At 41.0% G+C, this 16,786-nt stretch overlaps 1 protein-coding gene and 1 long non-coding RNA gene across 3 annotated transcripts in view; both read left to right on the top strand.

Annotated features, from left to right (window-relative positions):
* LOC142142035 (bifunctional heparan sulfate N-deacetylase/N-sulfotransferase 3-like) overlaps positions 1-16,786 on the top strand; it is a 223,685-nt gene that overhangs the window by 129,755 nt on the left and 77,144 nt on the right. For both annotated transcript variants that reach the window (XM_075200342.1, XM_075200341.1), the window contains exon 6: positions 2,061-2,189. In XM_075200342.1, coding sequence (XP_075056443.1) covers positions 2,061-2,189 — 129 coding nt within the window. The remainder of the gene's footprint in view (positions 1-2,060; positions 2,190-16,786) is intronic.
* LOC142105944 (uncharacterized) lies at positions 7,055-7,819 on the top strand. The gene is made up of 2 exons (XR_012679726.1): positions 7,055-7,566; positions 7,690-7,819. It is a non-coding gene; the product is annotated as an uncharacterized LOC142105944 (long non-coding RNA).

Raw genomic sequence — 16,786 nt, 5'->3', positions numbered from 1 at the left:
TTATACTGGTAGATAAATAGGTCACTTAAGACCTCTGATGTTTTTTTTGTTCTTATTTTTTATATGGAAAAAAATGATTTTAATAACTGTTGTGTAGTTTAAACTTCAGTTGTGTTTCTATTCTATTTGTAACAATTCACTGTGATAAATAGCACCTTGAGTACTATTAAACAGACTAAAAATATCAGCCTTTGATGGCTTCACACAATTAGACCCAGAGAGGTTAACAAGCACTGCTCCTGTTCCATTATCTTTGGTGTTTGTTTGTATTTGAAGCGAATAGCCATGTATTGCTTCTCATGTCATTAGAATGTGTGTAATCCTGCCCTTAATACCTTTCTGTGTGTTTCCAGTCTACTGTGGTATGATCCTAGCAGGATGACTTGTTATTGTGGCATCAACTATTAGTAATTAATGCTGTTATACACATATATTCCCTTCGTTATGAGGTTGCACTCAACCTATGTACTGTTCCAAACACATTGACAGTGCATTGTCTTCTGCACTTGTCATTAACACCATTACCTATGTACATGTAGAAATACACAGGCAATTCATTGTGATTTGAACTGCTTTTTATGTAAAAAACCTACTGACGCAAAAGAAAAAAATTGCTGCACTTATTGTTAGTGCCAATAACTATGTATACAAATGCAAATATACATTGTGATCTTAGTGCACATTAGATAGTTAAAATATCCAGATATACAGCGCTAAATTGTACCCAGGGATCTCTTAAAATGTTCAGCATATCAATCAAAATTAAAGAATAAAATAAACAACCAAATAAAAAATAAATATATTACATTAATATTGCAATAGAGATGTCCAAGTTGCACAATAACCATCTATATTCAGTTCATCATATATAGTCCCTTCAATCCTGGATATGCAATAATTGTTCACTCGTGGGACAAAAATAATTGTGACTTCCACCTCACCGAAGTAAGAAATAAATTCCTGCCAGAGGATGTTAGGTAATGAGCATATAGCAGGTTCTTTTATCGCTCTTCTCTTTTATCTTTTAAACGATATCACGCTAGATGTACATTTTTCTGTTTCTATGATTCCAATGTTTGGGAGACATTACGAGGAGGGAAACATGAACTAGCAAGATATTTCACTATTCAAGAGAAACCAGAGAAGAGTGATAAAATAACCTGCTACATGCTCATTACCTAACATCCTCTGGTAGGAATTTATTTCTTACTTCTTTATACCGAAGTGACGGTGAGGTGGAAGTCACAATTATTTTTGTCCCACAAGTGAACAATTATTGCATATCCAGCATTGAACGGACTATATATGATGAACTGAATATAACTATGTGTGCTTTTTAGTCTGTATGCAATGTTACATTTTACATAATTTCCTGCAAATGAAAAATAAAAGCAACAGAGATTTTTTAACGTGGTTTTGTCCACATGTCACCACCTCATAATTTTTCTCCATCACCTCATCCTTCATCTTCATCGCCACATCCTTCATCAAGCTACTTAAGGTGTTAAAAACTCCCCACTGTCACCCCCGGCAACCACCAACCACTCCCAACTGTCACTTTTCCTTCAAGAAAAATATAGGTCAGTGTATAACTCTGCCCAGCAGGTGGCGCTGCAGCTTGGTTTTTTTTTTTCTACACACGCCACTAGGCCTTTATATAGTAGATATATATATATATATATATATATATATATATATATATATATAGTCATACATATATACAGGATATATTGTCTGAAATCCCACTATCCAGAAAGTAACAGAAAGAAGATTAGTAAATAAATGCAGCTATTCAGTGATGAAATCACATACACTGTCACTGAGCCTCATCTTTTGCAGTCACTGTGAAAAATATTTAATGAAGAGGATAATGCCATGGTAAGTGTCCTCTTTATATGTAATTTAGTATATTTTACATCTGGTACTACTAATTAAAGGAAACACCTCTTATCTGGAAAAGCCATACATCTCAAATATTCCAGATTACAGATCCCATATCTATGTGTGTAGTTATTAATATATCTACGTTAAAATGATATAATTATTCTGTTTGCCATTAGGTTCTTCCTCGGCAAACATGCGGCCTGTTCACTCATACTATTTTCTACAAGGAGTATCCTGGAGGTCCAATTGAACTTGACAGAAGCATTCAAGGAGGAGAACTATTTTTTACACTCATCCTCAATCCAGTAAGTATTTGTAGTTTAAGATTCATGACTAGTAAAACATCCTGTAATTAACAAAATAAAATAGTTCCTTATTTTACACAATTATTATTACATCATATTAAAATATACCTAGGTGTCCTTTTTATCTTACATTATATTTATTGTTATCATTGTAGAGAAAGTAACGTGACAGCTTCTTATTATGTCAATAAAGTCAAAGAGGCAGACAATATATTCTGTGGGAAATAGTCTAGCTCAGTGGTTCCCAAACTTTTGCAGTTCGTGGCATTCTTAGAGTCTCCAAATTTTTTCAAGGCACCCCTCCAAAATAATTATTGAGCAGTCCTGTTTTAGAATTAGTTGGGTCGAAAAATTGTAATATTGGGGGTGGTTGGGGGGAACGTGTTTAACTAGAAAGATATTATTCTTTATGAAACTAGAACATAGCTTAGACGTCAATATTCAGTGACAGCTGCGGGAGAGAGGAGGATGCTGGTTCCCGGTGCCGCTCGGATTGGTAAGTTTTTGTGTTCTTTCTTTTTTCTATGTCTGGCCCGCGGCACCCCAGTGACAGCGCCGCGGCACCCCTGGGAGCCACGGCGCAAACTTTGGGAACCACCGGTCTAAGCTATGTTCTAGTTTCATAAAGAATAATATCTTCTAGTTAAACACGTTCCCCCCAACCACCCCCAATAACAGGGGATTCACACTGCCATCATAACACTAGTAGATTGAACGGCCCCCTTCCTAAGCATCATTCACCTGATGTTGGGTATCAGATATAATATAATGGTTTCTATGACAACCAGCCAGAACTAGTAAAATGACATAATTATTACAGGAACATATATGTAGTTATGTCTTGAAAAGTATCACAGTTATGTATTGGGTTGTATGAAATGGGACTATTATTTAATGCTGAATGGTTATTGAAAGTGGGGCTGAGTTGGGAGCAGTGCGGCCTATTCATTTAGTGAGGGGCTGAGAGAGAGGTAGGGGAGCCCTATTTACTAAATGTGAATGTAGTTAATTTAATTTCAGGGCTGGTTGGGGGAAAATAGTTGTATTTATTAAATGTAAATGCTATTCATTTAATGCCAGGGCTGGTTGTGGGGAAATAAGCCTATTTATTAAATGTGAATCTAAATGTAATATATGAGTTTATTAGGGGAAAATAAGTGTAATCCCTGTCTCTGTGTGTAGTCGCGGGGTGCATGGGAAAATAATGCTCCTCCTCACCTGTTCTTCTGTCCTGGCAAGCTTGTGGGTATGGGCATACATGACCAGAGGGCCCCTACACATGTGGGTCTTATAACAATGTCTGTTACGTGTGTAGAGTTATGGTGCAGTTTAACAGAAATAACATTAAACAGTAATTAACAGACAAAACAAAAATAACTTTTGTGCTCCATTCCAGCACAACACTTGCATTGCAAATAATAAAGTAAATGTATGGCTCCTGCCTCCTCCAGCGCAGGATATGGTTACAGCATACATCTCCTTTCTCCCGGAGCACAGATCATAAGCATTTCTCAAAATACAAGTAAGACAGTTCCCATCTCCTCTCTCTCCTGCACCTCTCTTAGACTGCTGGTATAGTTACAGTCACAGAATAAACAGTTGAATTGCACAATATCAATGTTACATTACATACCAGATTTTTGTGATCATAGTAGTTCCACAGCTACCACCAGTTCAGCCACTCTCCGTTCTCTTTCTGCAGGTATATTTTAGGCTGTGTCTTCTGCCTCCTGCACATGCAGGCTTCTTACACTCCAGCTGTCAGCTGGATTTCACCCTCTCATTTTTTCAGGGCACTCGCTTAGATGCTGACATGCAAGGGCGCCGAGGGGGAGGGGGGTGTAAAAATTATTCGGTCCCAGACCTTTTTAAAAAAACAATTAAAAATCCTTTTTTTTTTGCTTGCGGGAGTCGCAGGGGGGCCAGGTACCAGCGGGGAGCATGGCCAGATCTAGACCTGTGCTGTGCAGTGGAGAAAAGGTAAGAAGATGTGACCTCAATCTATAGTGTGCCTCATACTTTGGAGAAACATTTCTTTTATTCCTGAAACCTAGGAGTTGCTTCACTAAATAAGCCGATAACGGCAGAAACTGAGCTGCAGAAGCTCTGTTTCGGCCTACATCGGCTGCTTCATTGTAGCAGCTGCGGAGCACGGGCTTCCCAGACAAAAGTGGTCTGCGTGCCATTTCCGGCATGCGTGCTGGGAGTTGCTGACCCTTGCTCTATGATATGATTGGCCAAATTAGAATTTTCTCCCTCTCTTCCTCTTGATGCAGGGTTCTGCTGTTCAGGCTTGTGGATTGGTGGCAGATTTGTCACACTGATGTTGTAAATCTGTATGTAAATTAATTTGTAATAATTTTAAGTAACTTAATTTCTTACTGGTCGTAATTACATTTTAATTAATGGATTAAAGGTTTTCTTATATTAACTGGAGCCAGTTTTTCCATGTTGTTAAGTTGAAATGTGACCCCCATATTGTATTTATCTTTTTGTTCTGTAAATGTATTGTTCCAACTTAAGGGACGGTTGGGACATATTTCTCTCTCTTCATTTTCCTTGAGTGCTTCATGTTAGGGAAGATGGGAGGAGTATGTAGGTGGTTGGAGGGAGGAGCTAGCTATGTACTCCATGGCCACACCCCTTCTGTTGGGACTGAGCTTCTCACAATAGGCCCTTCAGAATTTCCAACTCCAGGCCCATGTGGCCCTTAAGTTGGTCCTGAGTGTGTTGTTTTTGTGTGCCTGTGATAGAGAAATTGTGCAATTTAGTGGTGTAGAGCAGTGGGGGCCAACCTGTGGCTCTTTGAGCTTTGAAATGTGGCTTCTGTCTAGGAGCATCAACAAATGTAGTTGTCCAGGCGCTGACAGGGATAGATTGGAAAATATACAGCTGCTCGACTGACCGAGAGCAGCCACGTCTTGTGACTTCCTCTGGACAATGCAGAGAGGCCACAGTGTCACAGACAACCCAATCAGGGAAGGAGGAGGAAAGAGTGTAGTGTGCTCTTCCTCCTTCCTCTGTGCCGGCAAGTAAGGGCACGTGAGATCTGATGGCATGTGAAGAGGCTGAGGGGCATGTAAGGAGATGTGATGGCATATGTGTAGTTCTGTAGGCATGGGGGGGGTTGATTGGCATCTATGGAGTATATGAGAAGGACTGATGTCATGTATGGGGAATTTGGGTAGATTTAGTGGCACATGGGAAGGATTTTATGATTATTCTGAGCATTTTGGCAATGTGTTGGATATTTTGTTTTTTTGCAAGATATTGTAAACTATGTTATATTTTCAATGTATTTGTTTACGGTATGTATGTGCATGTTTATACTGGGTAGATGTATATGCATAGACATAGAAAAGGTAAAGTTGGCTCTTTGCAGTACCTATAGATATTGTTTGGCTATTGGTCTATGACTGGTTGGCCACCCCTGGTGTCGAGACTGTGGAGAGTGTGTCAAAATTCTCTGTACAGTTGGTGTGTAAAATGTTTGTGCTATATAAATAAAGAGAAATAATAATAAAATGAGAGAAAATTCCTCATGGCACATGTGAATTTACACTTATTTGCATAAGTTGCCATGTATATTGCCATGGTTGATTCTGCTAATGTGTATTATTAATGGAGATGGCTGAGTTAAATGCCTGAATTGTATATATTTGCAACATTTCCCAGATAATAAATGGTATTCTTAAAATCCAGTTACATCGTTGCTGTAAAGTCCATTCTAGTCAAAGTGGAGTTTGGTCAAGCGTTCGCTGGGTTGATGCTTTTAAGGTCCTATACCCACTGGCGTTTGATTTGCCTGAAAAAAAGCCAATAAAACTAAATGTCAATCTAACGCATTTGATCTGCAGTTGTAATTGCTGTTTTACTCTCGTTGAGGAGGTTATTGCAGGATGATTAGGCTTCCTCAATGCATTAATTTGTGGTAAAAGCAATTGAATGGTTCAGGAAGCTTTTGGAAAAACGAAACAATGCTGCATGCTAATGGATGAGAGTAATGGTGGTTTCTAGGTTCAAACCCTTTTCCATGTGTTCCACTAGAATTAGAAATTCTAGTACAATGCACAAAATTGACGGCAGTGGATATGAGCTCTAGTTTAACTGCTTCCCATCCAACTCAATGGTCAGCATTGCTGCTGGGGTCATGAGTTTAATGCTGTGTAGACTTTGTACATTCTCCCTTTGTTTGTGTGGGTTTCATTCCTAATCCAAAAACATAATAATAGGTTAATTGGCTGCTGACTACAATGTAAACTCCAATGGGGCAGGGACTGATGTGAATGATAAATATTCTCTGTACACTGCTGTGTAATATGGTGGTACTATAAACATAAACAATGATAATAATAAGAACAACTCAATATTTTACCAGATTTCATACACATAGAGCAAATGTAATTATTGTATTATACTTTATATAACGCCAACAGTAGAGGGTATTTCTGAGTAAACTAAAGGGTTAAGATAAATTATATAACCTTTACAGTTTTCACAGACACTGAAAACATGCCAGATAAAACCTTAATATAATTTATGCATTTTAATTTCAACTGGTATTAGTAGCCTGTTATTTTACTCTTGTGTTTTGTAATCTCAGCTAATATTTATCAAATGTAATCTTAGTACTCATATAACACAATAAAGGGATCACACCTATTTGACATTGGAAGTGACCCCACCCCTATGACTAAATTGGGCACGCCCAAATGACAAGTTACAAAGACCACACCCATTTAACCAGGCCACACCCAAACCCCGCCCATATGACTTCATAAACCTGTCAATCACATGACACAGTAGTCTCAGGATATAAAAAAGGGACTGGGAGCCCACAAGTCATTTGTCTTCAGCCAGGGGCAGAGGGGCCTGAGGGGTCTGAGGGCAGGGGGTGGGGGGGGGGGAGAGTGAACTGCCTTCAGCCAGGAACAGAGGGGACGGGGAATGCACAATATAATTTGCCTTCAGCCAGGAGCAGAGGGAACAGGGAATGCACAAAATAATTTGCCTTCAGTCAGGAGCAGAGGGGACGGGGAATGCACAAAATAATTTGCCTTCAGCCAGGAGCAGAGGGGACGGGGAATGCACAAAATAATTTGCCTTCAGCCAGGAACAGAGGGAATGGGGAATGCACAAAATAATTTGCCAGGAGCAGAGGGGACGAGGAGCTCAAAACTCTTGCCTTCAGCCAGGAGCAGAGGGGACGGGGAATCCACAAATAATATGCCTTCAGCCAGGAGCAGAGGAAACGGGAGCCCAAAAAGAATTGCCTTCAGCCAGGAACAGAGGGGATTGGGGGTCAACACCTAAATTGCCGTCAGCCAGGAGCAGAGGGTACTGGGAACCCACAAGAAAATTGCACAGGCACAATGAGGTAATATACATGTTCCAGCTACTTTGTATACACTATAGTCTTGACCAATGATGTACAAGATTTACATGTCCCTATAGACAATATAGATGCAATCTAATAAGCTCTTATTTTTCATTGCTGCAGGTTACAGGCACAGACATGACCTCCCATGGCTACTAGTGGACATGCCCATAGAAAAAAATAGGATAAGCTGATAAGATAGGATAACATAGATAATTAAGATAAGTTAAGAAAATAAATAGAACAAACAGAATTTTGTCTCCTGTGATCTTTCATAAGTTAAGGGGGTCATTTAATGTACATGAAAAATGCACGTGTAGTGGTTAGGAGACAGCAAGCAAAATCACCTTAAAATTATTTGGTGAATGAGCCCACCTCTTACTTTTTTCTTGGTCAGCCCACCCCTTAAGTTTTATTCTTGGTTGGTGTCGTCATACCACATTTTGTTATAGGTGAAGCATAATTAAAAACACTGGCTGTTTGTGGAGGGGTCGGTCGGTGTGTGTGTGTGTGTGTGTCTGTGTGTGTGTGTGCTAATGTGTGTGTGTGTGTGTGTGTGCGTGTGCGTGCGTGCGTGTTTGTCTGTGTCTGTTTGTGTGTAGCAGATTGTTCTGGACAACCTTCGTGCCGCACTGATGCGTGTCGGGGGGTTGCCGATCCCTCTTCTAGGCATCCCCTTCTGGGTCAGAATAAACCAGATGTCTGCAGGATAACCACATCATCTATATGTACACCCTTCACTTTTATTACAGGTCAGTAAAATACCTGGCCCTGGGTGTAAACTTGGGATCAAGTCATGCAGGTCTCAGCTATCTTCTACACTCTTGTCTGAGCTACAGCGATCCTGCTCAGTCTGATGTTTTTGAGCCCTGGTTTATCCTGAACCTCAGACATCTGGCCTTCCCTGTGCGTCTGTGATTTGCTTCCAGTCCTTCCCGGTGTATCTGCGTCTTACTGCTACAGCACTTATCTGAGTTTTCCTGAGCACCTACTTATGCACCAGTGATTCTATTGTTACTGTGTTTCATGCGCTTCTGGTACTTGTTGTTCTTCAGTGCTTTTATGATTACCAGCATCATCCTGTGTATCTCTGATTTCCTGTTACTGTGCCATCCACCACTGTTTTGAGTTTGTGCTGTCACTGTGCTATCCATGTTCCTGTAATTATCTGTACTCACACATCATCCAGTTCTCCTACTGTGGGTGTCAATGCACATCAGAGCCAGGCACAGTTTTATGTGAGTGTTGTAGAGCGCACATACATGACATATTACAACACTGCTGGAGAAATCACCCCTTCCCTCCCTGGCCTGTCCCGGCCAGGCGTCCTCTCTCTACAAGCACCCCCTCACTACTGCCCTGGATGCTGTCGCCCCGGCCTCTTCTATCCGCAGACGCCCCATTATTCCCCAACCCTGACACTCCAAACTCACCCGCTTCCTCCAAAAGTGCTCTCGCACTGCTGAACGCCTCTGGAGGAAAGCTCGTTCCCTGGCTGACTTCCTTCACTTTAAATTTATCCTCTCCTCTTTCTGCTCCGCCCTCTCCCTTGCTATACAAACCTACTTTAAGTCCCTCATTTCTTCTCAGTCCTCTAATCCCGACCGCCTCTTTGCCACCGTCAACTCCCTCCTCTCTCTCCCCCCCATCCTGTCCCACTTTACCTCTCCGATGCTGACTTCACCACTTTTTCTCTCCCAAAATTGAGGCCATCAGACTAAACATCTCCTCCTCCCATCCTTCTCCCGCCACCCTTATCGCTTTACCCCCCTCCAACAAACAACTCTGGTGCTCCTTCTGCCCTACATCGGGCGAAGAAGTTTGCTCCCTTATTATTTTCTCTCCACCCTCTACCTGTCCTCTTGATCCCATCCCCTCTCACCTCCTTCACTCTCTCTCTTCCACTGCCTGCTCCTACCTCGCACACTTTTTCAACCTGTCACTCTTCTCTGGTGTAGTACCCTCCTCATTTAAGCACGCTCTTATCTCTCCCATCCTCAAAATCCATCGTTCTCCCTAAAGATGAGCGGGCTCGGATTTCGGTAATCCGAGCCCACCCGAACAGTGCGGATCCGACGGGATCCGAGCACTGTTCGGGTACTACCGGCCCCCAAAGGAATCCAAAACGAGGCTATGACATCCAAGTCTCTCGTCGGATCTCGCGAGACTCGGATGTCATAAATGCCCCGCTCGCGGCCGCCATCTTCATTCTCCCTGTGGTTACAGAAGAGGGAGGTTGTTGAGATCCTGTGCTCTGTCCTGCTGATTAGTTTAGTCAAGTGGTGCTCTGTCCTGCTGAGTCCAGTAGTACTTTGTCCAGTGCTCTGTCCTGCTGATTCCAGTGGTGCTTTGGCCAGTGTCTGTCTTGCTGAGTCCAGTGGTGCTTTTGTCCTGTATTTTTTTCTGATAAGTCCATAGTAATTTGATAATTATCCAAAAACCTTAAAAAAATGTAAAAAAAAAAATACCAAAAAAAATTATTTAAAAAAAATATAAAAAAATTATTTAAAAAGTATAAAAAATATTATAGAGCAATATATTCTTGCAGTCCCAAAAAATAGGAACTGCAATCAATATTACTACGTTCACTGTTTCTGCAGTCCAAAAACAATAGGAACTGCAATCTATATTACTACGTTCACTGTTTAAGCAGTCCAAAAAATAGGAACTGCAATCTATATTACTACGTTCACTGTTTCAGCAGTCCAAAAAATAGGAACTGCAATCTATATTACTACGTTCACTGTTTCAGCAGTCCCAAAAAATAGGAACTGCAATCAATATTACTACGTTCACTGTTTCTGCAGTCCCAAAGAATAGGAACTGCAATCTATATTATTACGTTCACTGTTTCTGCAGTCCCAAAGAATAGGAACTGCAATCTATATTACTACGTTCACTGTTTCTGCAGTCCAAAAAATAGGAACTGCAATCTATATTACTATATGCTGAGAACATCTAGTCCGGACTGAAGGACCTGCCAACCATTGCAGACATGTCTACTGTCGCTGCATTGGATGCTGTCACAATTGAAAAAATGGTGGAGGATTACTTTGGTGACACCATCCAAGTAGACATGTCAGACAGTCCTTATTTTTACTGGCAGGAAAAAAAAGCAGTTTGGAAGCCCCTGTACAAACTGGCTATATTTTACCTGAGTTATCCCCCCTCCAGTGTGTACTCGGAAAGAGTTTTTAGTGGAGCGGGGAACCTGGTCAGTGAGCGGCGAAGGAGGTTGCTTCCGCAAAACGTTGAAAAAATGATGTTCATAAAAACGAATTATCAATTCCTCAATCAAGAACAGCACTGCCCTCCAGAGACTACAGAGGGACCTGTGGTTGTGGAGTCCAGCGGGGACGAATTGATAATGTGTGAGGATGAGGAAGTACACACTGAAGGGGGCGAGGAATCAGAGGATGAGGATGAGGACGACATCTTGCCTCAGTAGAGCCAGTTTAGTTTGTACAGGGAGAGATGAACAGCTTTTTTTGTGTGGGGGCCCTAACAAACCAATCATTTTAGCCACAGTAGTTTGGTAGGCCCTGTCGCTGAAATGATTGGTTTGTTAAAGTGTGCATGTCCTATTTCAACAACATAAGGGTGGGTGGGAGGGCCCAAGGACAATTCCATCTTGCACCTCTTTTTTTTCTTTGCCAGCTTGTTTTGTGGGGGTCCAAACAAACCAATCATTTCAGCCACAGTTTTGTAGGCCCTGTCGCTGAAATGATTGGTTTGTTAAAGTGCGCATGTCCTATTTCAACAACATCATGGTGGGTGGGAGGGCCCAAGAACAATTCCATCTTGCAACTCTTTTTTTGGCATTATGTGCTCTTTAGGGCCTAGTTTTTCAAACTGCCATCCTGTCTGCCACTGCAGTGCCACTCCTATATAGTCATCCTATGGCAAAGTGGATAACTGCGGCTGTAACAGCTATGTTGGTGTTAGACGTGCATCCGGAGTCCGCCTACTGTGCAGTGGAATTTAGACGGTTGATGGAGGTATTGTGTCCCTGGTACCAAATCCCGTCGAGATTCCACTTCAATAGGCAGTCCAGAAATATTAGTATCAGATATTAAACTATGTTCACTGTTCCTGTAGTGCAGAAATATTAGTATCAGATATTAAAGTACGTTCACTGTTCCTGCAGTGCAGAAATAATAGTATCAGATATTAAACTGCGTTCACTGTTCCTGCAGTGCAGAAATATTAGTATCAGATATTCACTACGTTCACTGTTCCTGCAGTGCAGAAATATTAGTATCAGATATTAAACTACGTTCACTGTTCCTGCTACATCAAAAAAGCATGAACCTGCCCTGCCATCAACTAAAACAAGAGGTAGTGACGTGCTTGTACTCCACCCTCTATATGCTGCAGAGGATGGAGGAGCAGCAAAAGGCCATTCAAGCTTACACAGCCACCTACGATGGCCCACGTGTTTGTGCCGCCCACTTGTGTCGATTTGCTTAGACATCCAGCTACCTCGGTGCAACCTTTTGGACTAAAAACAATATTGTGAGGTGTGAGATGTTCACAATAGACTTGAAATTAGTGGAAATGAATGTTATTGAGGTTAATAATAGTGTAGGAGTGAAAAAAAACAAACGAATTTTGGATTTTAGCACTTTTTATGCTTTTTTAAAAAAAAATCAAAACCCAAAATCAGAACCAAAACCTTTCGTGGGGTGTTTTGGCAAAACAAATCAGAACCCAAAACCTCAAGCTAATCAGAACCCAAAACCCAAAACACCAAAAGTGGCCGGTGCACACCCTTAGTTCTCCCTAAGTTTGAGTGGGTTTCCCACCTCCCCATTAATTATCATCCCTAATCGCAAAGATCAGGGATGATATAGCACAGCCGTTTATAAAAAAAAGTTGAGTTAAAGTAGAGCCACATTGGCAGCTCTACATCTCTTTAGAGCAGCGCTGTTACCCTTTATTTTTTATATTCTCTATGTGTGGAATTCCATTGGGTACTAGCTGCGCTCTAAAAATATTATCATTATTTTTTATTAGTATATCTATTTCGATTTTTTGAGTTATCCGGGTATATTGTCGCAATATTGGACATTTCCTTCTGGAATATAAACATCTCAGCTCAAAGAAAGGACAGAATGTCCAGATTATATGAAATTTTTTCAAATTCAGAAAATAAAGAAGCTAAATTGGAGGTTCATGAGGACAACTTTTGTAGTTTATTTTTGAGATACGAAAAGTTGTTGAATACTGAGGTTAGAAAATGGTGGGAAGCCACCACTCTAAGAAAATATATTGAAAATAACATCATCCCAAGAGGTCTGAGGATTATTAAAAAACCTACCTTCCTGTCTAGAAATGAACTGTTTCTTAATAAATGGAATACGATATCGGGTGCATGTTCAGTCGAACTTATGGAGTTAATTATAGAAGATAGAGAGTCTGACCCTGTGGTCTGTGATGCAGAAATTGAATTTATCCAGAATAAATTGAAACCTATTGAACATTTGGAGGACTATCAAAATTTAGAGAAAATTACCCACAGTAGGTTACAAAAGATGGAGGAGGAACTTATGCGCAATAAAGAAAACAAATATGCTAGGGACATCAAGGATTATAAAGGGGATTACCGTAATTGGAACGCTAGAAAATACCCCTTTACTCCATATAAGAAACCACACTCTAGGTATTTTGATCAGGCTCAACGGGACTCATATGTTCAACAACAACGAAAGGAATTTTACCCTCCACGGACGGATAAACCCAATTTTAATACTGCTCCTACTAATACTGACCACCGTGCCCATCGTTTTGTTGGAAGGAACAGGACTTATGGGAGACATAGATAACCCTTGATCAAGCAAACTCCACCTCCTACTTAGAGGAAAAGGGTGTATAAACTTTGGAACTCTATTCATTTTTGCCACCCAAGGAGAACTGATGGACACAATTGGAAGAAAGATAAGATAGCAAGAACTTATTATTCTAAAGGTGCTTAAAAAAGCTTCAGATGATAGTTACCAATAGAAGTTGAACCTGCTTGAGAATATATCTAACACACAGAAATTTTTCCATACACATTACTCCTCCAGACCTCAGCCTTAATGGTGAGACAAGATCTGATTTTTTAGGAGGATGCCCAGGGGACCCTCTACCCCTTCAAACACCATCTATCAATCTGATGAAAAACAACAAGAGTAAAGAGAGACTAGACTCACAAGAGGAAGAAGAGGAGGTCGAAAGGTTAGGAGCAAGACCAAAAATCAGAAAATGAATGTTGCTGAACAGCGCAATACAGAAATGGAAGGAGTTTTCAATTTGGGCAAGCAGCCTTTAAATGAAACAGAAATTAGGTTACTTAATAAAGGTTTAAAATTTGCTCCTAGCAACCATTTTGACAAATTCAATACATATATAGATTTGCACAAATTCATTAGGAAGCTTACATTAAAGAAATTCTTCCAGAGAGAGAAAATCCAAAGACTAGAGAATGTGGGAAATTCTGAATATATCCATACTGACCTGAGAAAGAGGTCTACCTTCTATCCCAGCTACATTAAAGGACCCTACGTTGAAACTTTCCAAAAACTGGTGGAAGAAGACCTGAGGAAAATGCCTAACACCAGTACAATGGTAAACAGGAATCCTAACTTGTCCAAAAAGGAACATTTAGCTATTAAACAATTGAGAAATGACTGTCAGCGTGTCATTAAACCAGCGGAAGAGGGCGGAGGGTTTACCATCCTTGATAAAGAAGAATATTTAAAGGAATTACAAGGGTAGATTAATGGAGAAACTACTAAAGAATGCCTTCACCAAAGGAATTTTAAATAAATCTGAGTATGAGTACTTATATAATCAACATACCAGAATTCCTGTAATTTATACTCTTCTGAAAATACATAAGAGTCTTACTGCACCACCTGGAAGACCTATTGTATCCGGCATCGGCTCCATTACGTCTAACATCTCTGAATATATTGACCAATATTTACAACCTGTGGTCATGAAACAGCGCAGTTACCTAAGGGACACCACGCAGGTCCTTGAAATGATTAACAATATCTCTTGGAAAAGTGGGTATATACTGATGACCTGTGATGTCACGTCTCTATATACTATTATTGCCCATCTAGTGGATGTGAACATACTAGAAATTTACTGTTAGAAGAAACTACTATTCCTCTTGAACAAATTGAATTTATTATTCAAGCCATTTCCTTTACATTGGAGCACAATTATTTCTGGTTTGAGGGCGATTTCTACAAGCAAATTAGAGGGACCTCCATGGTTAGCAAGTTTGCTCCCAGCTATGCTAATTTGTTTTTGGCGTACTGGGAGAATACCATGTTTGGAACAATAATCAATTTAAGAAACATTTGCTTGAATGGCGGAGATACATAGATGATATTATCTTTATCTGGGATGGCCCTCTACCAGAACTTCATGAATTTCTCACCTACATTAACAACAATAGCCTTAACATCAAGTTTACTGAGCATATTAGCCAAGTGAAAATAGAATTCTTGGATCTGGAAATCTATGTGGAAAAAGACCAACTGCAGACCAAGACTTTTCTGAAACCCGTCAATAGAAAAACTTTTATACCTTCTACTAGCAACCATCATAGAAGGTGGCTAAATAATATACCTAAAGGCCAGATGATGAGGGTCAGAAGAAATTTCTCTGATATTTCCACTTTTGAACAGCAAGCTGTGGGTTTGAAGGAAAGGTTTAAAGAAATGAACTATGATGATGGGGTCATAGAAAGAGCCTACTTGGAGACTAAACAAATGAAGAGAGAGGATCTCCTTGTACCAAAGTCTGGGAAGAATAACACTAAAGCAGAGAAAGTCCTCTTTATTACTCAATATAGTGATGGGGACAGAACATTTGAAGGTTTTGTAAAAAAACATTGGCATGTCCTTTTAATGGATGAGAAGCTGTCTGCCATACTTCCGAAAAAACCAAGGATGGTTTATAGAAAAGCAGCCAATCTAAAGAACATTTAACTAACCGCTATGTCCCATTGGGAAATACTGATTCTAAGGAAACGTGGCTAAAGGAACAATGAAAAGGCTTCTTCTACTGCAATCAATGTAAGGCATGTAAGGGGACTAGAATGAACACTACGAGACCTATGATGACCCTTTCTTCAAACACAAATGGAAGTAGCTATGAGATAAGAGAACACATTACCTGCGACACGGTGGGCATTATCTTTCTACTAGAGTGCCCATGTGGCCTGGCAGTATGTGGGCAGAACTGTGAGAAGCTTAAAAGTTAGAATTCTAGAGCACCTGCGTAACATTAAAAATGAACTGGAATCACACAGTGTATCCGCTCACTTCTCAAAAGCACAATACCATGATCCTACCTTACTGAAGTTTGTCGGAATCAAGAAACTGTAAAAATCTTGGAGAGGGGGTGATTTTATAGCATCTATATCTAAGGAGGAAGCCAAATGGATCTTTAACCTTGAAACTCTAACTCCTAAGGGTCTAAACCAGTGGTTCCCAAACTTTTGCAGTTTGCGGCACCCTTAGAGTCTCCATAATTTTTTCAAGGCACCCCTCCAAAATAATTACCGAGCAGTGCCGTTTTATAGGCAGTCAAAAAGACGTAATAAGTATTTAGGTCAGAACAGAAATACTTATTTAGTTGTATACAAAAATAATACACATAAATCCAAGGGAAAAGAATTTATTTATGTATATTTTTTTCAATTATATTTCAGTCAAAGAATAATTTACAGCTAACACACTCTGTGCCCCCTGCATCCACACACTCTGTGCCCCCTGCATCCACACACTCTGTGCCCCCTGCATCCACACACACTGTGCCCCCTGCATCCACACACCCAGTGCCCCCTGCATCCACACACCCAGTGCCCCCTGCATCCACACACACTGTGCCCCCTGCATCCAGACACACTGTGCCCCCTGCACCCACACACACTGTGCCCCCTGCATCCACACACTCTGTGCCCCCTGCATCCACACACTCATCCACACACACTGTGCCCCCTGTATCCACACACACTGTGCCCCCACACTCTGCCCCCTCAGCCTCCGTGCTCTGCCCCCTCAGCCTCCACCCGCTCTGCCCCCCTCAGCCTCCTCAGCCTCTGCCCGCTCTGCCCCCTCAGCCTCTGCCCGCTCAGCCTCTGCCCCCTCAGCCACTGCCCGCTCTGTGTCCCGTCAGCCTCTGCCCACTCTGTCCCCTCAGCCTCTGCCCACTCTGC

This window comes from Mixophyes fleayi, chromosome 1 (genome assembly GCF_038048845.1).
Source record: "Mixophyes fleayi isolate aMixFle1 chromosome 1, aMixFle1.hap1, whole genome shotgun sequence".
NCBI classification, from domain to species: Eukaryota; Metazoa; Chordata; class Amphibia; order Anura; family Limnodynastidae; genus Mixophyes; species Mixophyes fleayi.
This window is presented reverse-complemented; position numbering and strand designations above follow the sequence as displayed.